General features: G+C 37.6%; 3 protein-coding genes across 3 annotated transcripts; 1 reads left to right on the top strand and 2 right to left on the bottom strand.

Moving 5' to 3' along the window:
• Positions 1 to 291: 291 nt before the first annotated feature.
• Positions 292 to 2294, bottom strand: FOBCDRAFT_220797 (uncharacterized protein). The gene has a single exon (XM_031179190.3). It carries the CDS (start codon positions 2080 to 2082, stop codon positions 451 to 453), a length of 1632 nt encoding a protein of 543 aa, XP_031045077.1. The 5' UTR covers positions 2083 to 2294; the 3' UTR covers positions 292 to 450.
• Positions 2295 to 3651: 1357 nt separating this feature from the next.
• Positions 3652 to 4257, bottom strand: FOBCDRAFT_220795 (uncharacterized protein). The gene has a single exon (XM_031179191.3). It carries the CDS (start codon positions 4207 to 4209, stop codon positions 3844 to 3846), a length of 366 nt encoding a protein of 121 aa, XP_031045078.2. The 5' UTR covers positions 4210 to 4257; the 3' UTR covers positions 3652 to 3843.
• Positions 4258 to 4771: 514 nt separating this feature from the next.
• FOBCDRAFT_220793 (aldehyde dehydrogenase domain-containing protein) lies at positions 4772 to 6567 on the top strand. The gene has a single exon (XM_031179192.3). The coding sequence runs from the start codon at positions 4988 to 4990 to the stop codon at positions 6515 to 6517; it is 1530 nt and encodes a 509-aa protein (XP_031045079.2). The 5' UTR covers positions 4772 to 4987; the 3' UTR covers positions 6518 to 6567.
• Positions 6568 to 11444: the final 4877 nt, after the last annotated feature.

Here is an 11444-nt window from a genome sequence, read left to right as displayed (position 1 = left end):
TCGGAACCCCCGATTGGTGCTGGACCATCGGCGCATATCGAACTTTCGTTTCATCATGGAAATATGATCTAGTATTCCAGGCCTTACGAGACACATTAAACTGAACGATCCGGGTGGTTTAGTGGTGGAAAGTCGCCGGCCCGCTGTGCCTGTTTTACTGAGCCGTCGCGGCAAAATATGAATTGGTCAAGAAGCTGGGCCAAGGGCCTCATCGGGGAAATACGATCCGACACCGGCCCAAGCGATTGGAAGAACAACGGCAAATCGGGCCACAAGCCCCCGAGGGTCTTATTTGGTAAACGAACTTCAAATTTTCCTAACTATCCAAGGTATACTCGCTGCGATAATGCAATCATACGCTAATCGTTTAATCATACAGATGTCCAAAAACAGTGATTTCCCCCCGTTTACCCCCACGAGCAGAAATTTAAAAAATTGCCCGAATGATGCTTACAGTCGGGAGTGCTTGGGCTTCCAGCCCTCCTCTTGAGCAATGAGCTCGGCAGCTCGCTCACCAACAGCGAGCACAGTCACCATAGGGTTGATTGTTGGCATCTCGGGGAAGATACCAGCATCAACAATGCGGAGCTTGCTGATTCCACGAACCTTGAGCTCGGGGTCAACAACAGCCATCTCATCACGCTCAACGTCACCCATCTTAGTGGTACCGGCAGGGTGGTAGACTGTGTGGGCAACTCGGCGAGCATATTCACTAATCTCCTCATCCGTTTGGATCTTGGGACCAGGGGCGACTTCTCCCTTGAGCCAGTCCTTGAAGGGGCTCTGCTGCGCAATCTTTCGGGCAGCCTTGATGCCGTGGACCAGGGTGGCGGCGTCGTAACCCTCGGGGTCGGTGAAGTAACGGAAATCGAGAGCAGGCTTGACAGTAGGGTCGGCTGAAGTCAAGTAGATGCGGCCACGGGAGCGAGGACGGGGAATATTGGGTGTCATGCAGAAGGCGTAACCGTCCTTGATAATAGGATACCCTAGACGCTCTGTGTTGAGGTGGAAGGGAATCTGGTAGCAGTGCATCATGACATCAGCGGCATCGCCGTCGTTACCAGCAGCGTTCTTAGGCTCTCGTCGCAGGAAAATACCAGCATCGGAATCCATGGTGGTCTGATTAGCAGGAACGGGCTTGTTGAGCTCCCACATAATAATGGTCTCCGGGTGGTCTAGGAGGTTCTCGCCGACACCTGGAATGTCCTTGACAACAGGAATCTTGAGGTCCTCAAGCTGGCCCTTGGGTCCAATACCAGAGTGAAGGAGAAGCCTGGGGGTATCGACAGCACCAGCAGACAAGATGATCTCCTTGCGGGCGTTAAGAGTATGCTTCTCGCCGGACTTGAGAGTGACATTGATGCCAGTGGCAACGTCGTTTTCGACAATGACCTTTGAGACATGGGCTTCAGTGAGGACGGTCAAGTTGGGTCGTCGCTCATCGCCACGAAGGATAGGGTGAATATAGGCGACGGAAGCACTGCTGCGGTGGCCGGTGTCAGGGTTGTAGGAGACAGAGAAGAAACCAGCGCCCTGGGTCAACTGTCCCTTCTCGGAGATCTCGTGATTGAAGTCGTGGATGATGGGAATGCCCATGGCCTCGGAGCAGGCCTTGACCCAGTCCTTGGTGAGCTGGTTACGGTGACGGGGGTGAACGGGGTTCAGCTGGTTGCGCAAGTTGTCAACGTTACGCATAACGGTTTCGAAGTCCCAGCCCTTGCAGCCCTTGGCGACCCAACGATCCATGTCGTGGCGGAAGGGGCGGAAGGAGATGAGAGTGTTGTGAGAGGAGCATCCACCGAGAACCTTTGCACGTGAGTGTCGGATGTGACTGTTGCCATTGGGCTGCTCAGTTGTGGGATAATCGTAGTCGAGATCACCACCAAGGAGAGATAACCACTCGCGAAGGTTCAGGACATTGTTGAGACCGAAGTCTGAAGGGCCAGCCTCAATCATAAGAACCTTGCGCTCAGGAAGGTAGGAGGATAGGCGGGAAGCCAGAACACATCCAGCCGTGCCACCACCTACGATGATATAGTCGTAGGCGGAGCTGGCAGAAGCGGGAAGATACTCAGTAGTCATGTTGGAGGAGTTGAGCGAGAGGAAAGTTGAACAAGAGATTCAATGGAGGGATGGGTAAAGATCTTGCACGATGTCTCAGTCGTTTTGGCTCCAGGGGTATCAATGAATGGTGGTGAGGGAGAAGTGAGGAAGAATGAAGCGACTTGAAGTCCAGGAGATTGAGAGCTCTTGTACTCGAGCATCGAGACAATCAAGATCTTTTTGAAATGGATGGACATCAGCTCAAAGTGGGGTCCTGGATCATGGAAGGGTCCTTGGAAGCATCGTACAGTGCGGATGAATTCTCGCTACTGGCGTCCAGCCTTGACTCGATGTAGTGTTCTGACTGCTCCAAGTACCCTTTAATGGTCAGTAAGGAGTTCTGATTGGCCAGAGCTGCCAACATCGAGCAAGGCTGGTGGGTGGATCAAAACTCCAAGACGGGCGGCGGCGGCGGCGAGAGCTAACCAGGGAGAGAATTGGCTGAAGCATCAAGCAAGCCACGAACCTAGCAGGAGCGGGGCCTTGGCGGGGGTTTGAACGGCAAAAAGCTCTTCACCGACTCCGGGAATCTTTTTTTCGGTGTTACCGAAGTTTTGGATATCCTAAACCAGTGTTCCGAACTTGCATGACGTTGACAGTTTCGTTATCAGTCAGTTGGTTGATATCTTTGTAGATATTGGAAGCGACAGGCAGAGTAGCTGAGAGTTAGACCAGGAGGCTCGCCATGTGAAAAGACGCGATTTCTAGGGGGCAGAAACATGTGGGCAATCAAGTCGCTAGGGGGGTTGTCTGCGATGTCCCTGCTTCATTCTTTATCGTGCTACCAACACATGCAAAGACGGTGCCATTTCTTTGTTTGCTCTGGCCGCTGCAACCGCGCAAAGAGCGTTGGTTGACGCGGCGACTGTTTGATAACTGTTCGGTGTTCAACGGTGGTTGTGGGGCCGTCTGACGGCGAAAAGATGGAGTTCAAGGAACTGCGCTGGCCGGATCCGGCTCCACGAAGCCTCCAAAGGAAAAATTGTACTCAAGATTGATTGCTGATTGGGCACGATGGCGAATTGCTTCCATATGTTCAATAAGAAGCAGAATAACTATTTGCCAAGTCAACTTCATATTTGGAATCTACAATCGGCCTATGGACTGCCAGACGAAAGCTGCTGATATGATATCGCGAACTGGCTGGACCGGTTAACCGGCCATGTCGCTGTTTGATTACGAGGCTTAAAACACGGTAACACGGCGCAGGGTCGCCGCTCTCCGCAGAGGATGCGTCGAATGTTGAGCTGATGTGTATGATTATAGGATTCCTGATGTACAGGAAATACCTGTTCGGGATTCGCGTGCTGTGCTATCACATTCGCTTCATCCAGACCACATTGGATAATCTGCAGGGACAGTGTCTTGCACCACTGGAACCCCATATTGCCATGTGCCGTGGAGGATGCCAAGTTTGAAATGTTGCTTAGCATACTGATCAGGTAAAGCGTGGTTGGGGTACCTGGCCGTCAGATCGATAATCTCCAAGATCGATTTTTTGAGGTGTGGTAATTGGACAGTGCGCCCCCGCCGAGTTGGCAAATCCCGTCGTTTTTTTTTTTTTTGCTTTTCTTGATTCCAATTTTTTTAATGCTGACTTTTCTGCCGCTGAAACCCGCTCGAATTACTGGCAGAACAATCGTGTGTGTAACTGGACTGATAAGCGAATTCGCCCGCCTTAGATGACAGTTCTATCCATTGATATGAAACAACATTCAAGCGCCTTGCTTTCTTCACAGTTCAACGGTCAAGAGCCTCGGACTGGATGCAGAGCTCTAGGGGTGGCAGGTGGACAGCTCGAAGCTCAGCAATGACGTTGGCGTGTCCACTCTTGTGCTTCCCCTCGGCCAGCCACTCAAGCTTGGCGTTCTTCGGCATTGTCAAGACTGGGATTCTGTAGCTGGGCTGAGGACTAGGCGCGATGCAAGGCTGCCTAGGTACTGAGAAAACAGGACTTTTTGGCAGGGGCTTGCACCAGAAACTGTCTGCAGCATTTTTGTCGGAAAGAGGGCGGGGCTGGCGGGTCCAGTCTTCCAAGCCTTCCGAGCTGTTCTGTTCTTCATCAGCCCGCAGAGCACAGTACTCTACAGTACCAGATTCACGCATCCATTGGTTGGACAACTTATCAATTGCAAATGGAACCGTTTTTACCCCTTCTTCTTCAGGTTCATTATCTTTCGCTAAGTGAAAGTGGTCTGATAATATGCGGCTTTATTCCAACAGTGCAGAGCCGCTACTCTCCGCATCGATGCAACGCTGAGGCGTTCAAGACACCCTCACAATGAATGGTCGTCGACAACTACCTAACTACCTGTTCTCGCAACTGACTATCCGTATCTCTTCAGATCTGCTCGAGTCATGATGGGTGGTAATCCTTCCCCAGGTCTGCTGATCTCACCACGTCACAGACAAGGGCTTCACAGCCGAAAATCGCTATCAGTTCCGTTTGAGACTTGTCTCTGAATGACCATAGCTTGGTAAATTGAGTTCTTGCTCGTGTTGCTTGCCATTGAATGTTGGTTGCATGGTTGATACTTCGGCTAGGCTCTCACTGGATGGTCAATTCCACTGTGACGGCACAGTATTGCTTGGCCTCACGTCATTGTATCTTGCTAGAAGAGGAAGGTACCCGGCATCAGTCAATTGTGGGGCAATTGCCATCCAGTCTTGACGGTACTTCATACTGATCCTCACAAGCTTTACATATTAAGGTACGATACCTTACTTACAGCCAGCTCCCCACATGTAACCAACAGAGCATCTTTTCAACCCATTCTGAATATCTGCCTATCTATCTGCCTTTCGCGTTGTACTTTACTTTATTCAATCTCCCTCTACATACCCTGCTGCATGCTCCTTCTTCTCTCATACCAACCAAGTTACAATGACTTTCTCATCTGAGATTCACACTTTCCACTCAGGTTGCCCACAGCCTGAGTCCTCCTCAAAGACTAACACCTTTGTGTCCGTCGATCCAAGCAATGCAAAGCCGCTTGCTACTATCTACACTACCACGCCAGAACAGCTCAACTCGGCCATTGCAGCGGCCCAGGCCGCTTTTCCAACATGGTCACAAACCCCAGCACCTCGCCGAGCTGCCATTCTTCTCAAGGCAGCCGCTATACTTCGCGAGCGCAATGACGAACTTGCGCTGACCGAGACCCTTGATACTGGCAAGCCTTGGTCGGAAACATCAACCGTTGACGTTGCAACTGGAGCTGACGTTCTCGAGTATTACGCACATATCGCTGCTGGCAGCTTCCCTGGTCAAAATACTCGTCTTCGTGCTGACGCTTTCGTTCTCACTACCCATGAGCCCTTGGGCGTTTGTGCCGGTATTGGTGCATGGAACTATCCCATACAGATTGCTCTCTGGAAGTCGGCTCCATGCTTGGCTGCTGGCAATTGTATGGTGTACAAGCCAAGTGAGGTCACTCCTCTGCATGCCCAGACACTCGCTCAGATCTACATTGAGGCCGGTGTCCCCCCTGGTGTATTCAATGTTGTCTACGGTGACGGTATCGCCGTTGGAGCCCCTCTTGTCGCCCACAGCAATATTGCCAAAGTCAGCTTCACCGGCCAAGTTAGCACAGGCAGCAAAGTTGCCAGCCAAGCTGTCAAGGACATGAAGGGTGTCACCATGGAACTGGGTGGTAAGAGTCCACTTGTTATTCTTCCTAATGCCGATATCGAGGAAGCAGCCGACACTGCCATGGTAGCCAACTTCTTTTCCACCGGACAGGTGTGTACCAACGGCACCCGTGTCTTTGTCCCTGACACTCTGTTGAGCCAGGTTGAGCAAGCTATTGTGCAGCGATGTCGCGAGGGAATTCGCATGGGTCTGCCTCAGAACGGGGAGACCAACTTTGGACCCATGGTCAGCGCCGCGCAGCAAGAGAAGGTTAAGATGTACATCCAACATGGACGTACAGTGGATAAGGCGAAGGTTCTTTTCGACGGCTCGGAGGAGCCCAGCATGGCACAACCAACCTCTGATGGTTTCTGGGTGCACCCTGTTGTATTCACAAATTGCACTGACAACATGCGCGTTGTCAAGGAAGAGATATTCGGTCCAGTCATGTGCATCATGCCATATAGCACCCAAGGACGCTCTCAACAAGAATGGGTGTCAGAGCTCATTGCCCGGGCCAACGATACCCCCATGGGTCTTGCTGCTGGTGTTGTGTCATCCGATGTGGGACTGGCACATGAGGTTGTGCAGAAACTCGACGCTGGAATTACTTGGATCAACACATGGGGTGAGTCACCAGCTGAGATGCCTGTAGGCGGCTGGAAAATGAGCGGAATAGGATTGGAAAATGGCCACGAGGGAATAGCTGCCTATATGAGGACGAAGAGCACACTGGTACAGCTTGGTAAGGGTGCTTGTAAGGGTGTGTTTTCAAAGCTATAAATTAATAAATTAAAAGTAGTTTAATTAAATAATAATAAAAATTAAAAAAATAAAATATTAAAAACTATAATATTTTAACTTAATTTATAATTATAAATAAGTATAAAAGGTTTTAATTAAATAAAAAGATTTTATATTTATATTTATTTTAAAATTTTATTTTATTTTTTAAGTTTATAAATTAGTCTTACAAGATTTATTTAAGTATTTTTAAAATCTAATATAATTTAAATATTTATTACCTTTTAATAAGTAAAACTTTCTTAGTTTAAATTATTACTTTTTTATTAATTTTATTAGATTTATTTTTATATATACGATTAATTAATTATATATTATATTATATATATTTAATTAATAAAGTTATAACTTTAGGTAAATTTAATTTTTATTAACTAAGTTATATAAAAGTTAACTTTTTTTTTTTAAATTTCTAAATCTTACTTTTATTTTATATTTATTTAACTTTTTACTAATTTAGGAGTAACTCCCCCTTAGTAGTAATAAATAACCCTTTTTAATATATTAAAAAGCTATTATTTATATAATTAAATTTAGACTTATAAAGTAATAAAAAAGACTATTTAATTTAACTAAAGGTAATAACCTTCTCTTAGGCCTCTTTTTAAGTCCTTAAGGCTTAATAGCTTAAAACTAACCTAATTTAAATAAATTAAACTAATATAATACCTCTAATTTATATAACTAATTAATTAAATTAAGTTATAATTTAAAGTAATTATTTTAATAAAATTAAATTTATATCTTAATAAAAAGTTCTTTCTAGTAGTAATTATTATTATATAAATCTCTTTAAATTCTTGTTTATTAATTATATTTAAGATAGGCCTAATAATTAGATTAAGGTTATAATTAATTATAAAATAAGTATAATTATATAATTATAAGCTATTTTATATAAATATTAAGATAATAAATATAACTATTATATTATTAATAAGAAGGGTTAAAAGCCAGGTTAAGAAACTTACTTTAAAAGTATAATAAATAAATTAGGTATATACTTTAAGTAAAATAAAAAAAGAAAGAGAACTTAACTACTAAGAGCTAGTATTAATACTACTTAATTAAGATAATAATTATATTATTAAGGTAAATAAACCTTATATAGTTTTAAATTTTCCCTTATTTATATTAATAATATATTAATATTTAGCTTCTTCGGATAACAGGCATCGCGATGGGGCAGCTGTGATGCTGTTAGCGGTTGCGATCAGAAGGTATTCGGATCGGATCACTTACTGGTGAGTTTGCGGCGCGGTCTCTACTGCTTAGCCTCTGGCTGACCTAGAAGTGGAAGCGCAGTGGATGATTTAAGCGTGGTATCTGCAGGGGTCGGCGAAAGAGTGGCCTTTGAAGTGGGTTGCAGGAAGAAGATTGGGGCCAGCTGAAAAGCAAGGCTCTCCAGCTGGGTTATGTGCAGCTAGGTTCAGGCTGCAATTAAGGCAGCTAACTATAATAATATTAACTTAATAAAGCTTTGCCTACTAAGAGGTAATAAATATTTAAATTATATTAGACTTTAGGAATACTTAAATATATCTTTTAAGGCTAATAATAATAAAAATAAAATAAAAAAAACTTTATTAATTTAATATTATTATTATTTTTTTTCTTTTATTATTAGCCTTATTTAAGGCTATTAAGCTTTTTAATTTTTTTATAAAGGCTTAAGTACTAAAATCCTTATAATAAGCTATTATTATAAAATTTAAAATTATATATATATTTTTTCTTATTATTAGCCTTATATAAGGCTATTAAGCTTTTCAACTTTTTTATAAAGGCTTAAATAATAAGACCTTTATAATAAGCTATTATTATAGAATTTAAAATTATATAAGGTTTATTTGCCTTAATAGTATAATTATTACCTTAACTAGGTAGTATTAATACAAGCTTTTAGCAGTTAGGTTACCCTTCTTTTTTTATCTTATCTAAATGATATACCTAGTCTATTTATTATACTTCTACTTAAAGGTTAATTAGACCCTAACTAAGTAAGTAATTAATTATAAACCTATAAGTAAGTTTCCTAACCTGGCTTTCCCTTTCCTTTTAACCCTTCTTACTAATAGTATAATAATTATACTGCCTTAATGCCTGTTTTAAAATTATATAAGCTTTATTTGCCTTAATAATATAATTACTACCTTAACTAGGTAATATTAATACTAATTACCTCTTAGTAGTTAGGTTACCCTTTTTTCTTTATCTTACCTAAAGGAATATTATACTTAGTCTATTTATTATACTTCTAAAGTAAGTTTACTAACCTAGCTTTTAACCCTTCTTATTAAAAATATAATAATTATATTACCTTAATACCTATTATATAAGATAGCCTATAATTATATAATTATACTTATTATATAACTAGCTATAACCTTAATCTAGCTATTAGGCCTACCCTAGATATAATTAATAAAAGAAAACTTAAAAAGATTTATAATATAATAATTATTATTAAAAAGAACTTCTTATTAAGATATAAGTTTAACCTTATTAAAATAACTATTTTTAATTATAATATAATTTAATTAGTTAGTTACATAAATTAAAGGTATTATATTAATTTAAATACCTTAAATTAAGTTAATTTTAAGCTATTAGGTATTAAGGATTTAAGAAAAAGCCTAAAGAAAGCTTATTACCTTTAGTTAAATTAAGTAGTCTTTCTTATTACCTTTATAAATCTAAACTTAGTTATATATAAGAAATAGCTTTTTAATATATTTAAAAAGGTTATTATTATTAAGAGGGAGTTACTTTTAAATTAATAATATATAAACTAGGCTAATTATAATCTTAAATTATAAGATTATAAAAATAAAAAGTTTATATATAAAGTTCTAAGATAAATATAAGGTAAAAGTATAATTTTAGGATTAAAAGTTTTATTAAAGTTAAAATTAAAGGAAATAAGTTAACTTTTATATAAGTTAATTAGTAAAAGTTAAATTAACCTTTATTTATTTAATATATATATATTTAAAAGTTAAAATACCTATTAAATAATATATAAAGTAAAACTAAAGGTATTAAAATAAGATAATATAATAAGGTATTTATTTTTAATATAATATAATATAAGGCATTATGTATTATACTAAAAAATATAATAACCTTAATATTAAATCTTAGCAGATTATATAATTACTACCTTAAACCTTAAGATTTAACTAAATAAGTAGCCTTAATCTATAAGTATAAAAAAGATATTTCCCCTATCCTTAGTACGCCTCTCTATTATTACCCTCTTAAGGCAATTACTACTAAGGCTTTAACCCTAAAAGGTAATATTAAAATAAGCTAAAAACCCTTACTTCTATTATAAAATATACTACTATATTATTATTATTAATAACAGTTAATTAGGCTATAATTATCTAATTATAGTAATTAATTACTATATAATTAGCCCTTTAATATAAATTAATAATATTAATATTAAAGAGATCCTAAGTTTATATTCTTTCTTTTATTATTATAAAATTATAAGTAAAGACTTATTATATATTAATAAATTATAACTAATATAATAAGTTAATCTTATAATTTTAAAGTATTAAGTATAGCTTTATAGTATTATATAAAATATATTTATTATTAGATATATTATAGGCTAAATAAAGATATTAAAAGACCTAGCTAATTACTTAAAATAAGGTTAAGATATATTAAGGTAATAGTAGGCCTTTATTAATAGTATTATATTAGGTAGTAATAATAATCTATATTAGGTATAATTTATAGAGTCAAAATATATAATTAAGTTAGTTAAATTAATAATATAAATATTCTATTATAAGAATTAAGGGCTATTATAAGGTAAAGGAGGGGAAAAGAGACAGGAAAAGGCAAATTAAGAAAAAAAGGTTTTAATATTTAAGGAAAAACTATAAATATTAGTAAACTAAGGCTAGCATAGCAGGTTAATAATAGATTAAATTAGGTTATAAAATAATATAATAGGAGAAATATAAGTTAAGGATAAATATAATTAAATAATACTTAGGATTAAAGTATTATATTTATAAGAAACTATTTTAAGAAGAACTAGATATAAAGTTATCTTAATATATAGACTATAATATTAAAATTATATCAAAGAATAAAGAGAATTTAAAGTTCTTTCTTATTTATAACCTATCTTAAGATAAGCTAAGAGTACTTAGAGAATAAATAAATAAGATATTATAAAAAGGATATATTAGACTATTAAAATCCTTAGTAAGATATCTAGTTATATTTATACTAAAATATAACTTAAATAAGCTAAGACTTATAGTAAATTACTAATAACTTACTAAGATTATAAAAAAGGATAAAATATTATTACTACTTATTATTAAACTTAAAGACTGCCTATTTAGTAAGAAATAGTTTATAGCCCTTAATCTTAAATCTACTTATAACCTTATTTAAATTAAAAAAGATAATAAATAGAAAATAGCCTTTTAGATAAAATATAAACTATTTAAATATTTAGTTATGCCCTTTAGATTACCTAATATACCTATAGTATTTTAATATATAATTATAAATATACTTTAAGATTACCTTAATATCCTTATAATTTACTACTTAGCTAGTATCCTTATCTGCTCTAATATAAAAAAAAGAAATATAAAATATATCTATAAGGTCCTAAAAGCACTATAAGATATTAATATACTTATTAAACCTACTAAATACTATGACTATTAGTCTTAAATAACCTACTTAGGATATAAAACCTTATATAATAAAATCAGGATAAATAGATAAAAAATTACTATAATTACTAAATAGAAATTACTAATATTAGTAAAAGAAACCTAATCCTTCCTAGGATTTACTAATTATTATTAATAATTTATTAAGTAAGATTACTATCCCTCTTATTAAGATTACTAAGAAAGAT

The sequence above is a fragment of the Fusarium oxysporum genome, chromosome IV (assembly GCF_013085055.1).
Source record: "Fusarium oxysporum Fo47 chromosome IV, complete sequence".
Taxonomy (NCBI): domain Eukaryota; kingdom Fungi; phylum Ascomycota; class Sordariomycetes; order Hypocreales; family Nectriaceae; genus Fusarium; species Fusarium oxysporum.
This window is presented reverse-complemented; position numbering and strand designations above follow the sequence as displayed.

What these genes read in the sequence shown, in the direction of transcription:
- FOBCDRAFT_220797 (XM_031179190.3), bottom strand. Translation starts at nt 2,082, where the DNA reads ATGACTACTGAGTATCTTCCCGCTTCTGCCAGCTCCGCCTACGACTAT.
- FOBCDRAFT_220795 (XM_031179191.3), bottom strand. Translation starts at nt 4,209, where the DNA reads ATGCGTGAATCTGGTACTGTAGAGTACTGTGCTCTGCGGGCTGATGAA.
- FOBCDRAFT_220793 (XM_031179192.3), top strand. Translation starts at nt 4,988, where the DNA reads ATGACTTTCTCATCTGAGATTCACACTTTCCACTCAGGTTGCCCACAG.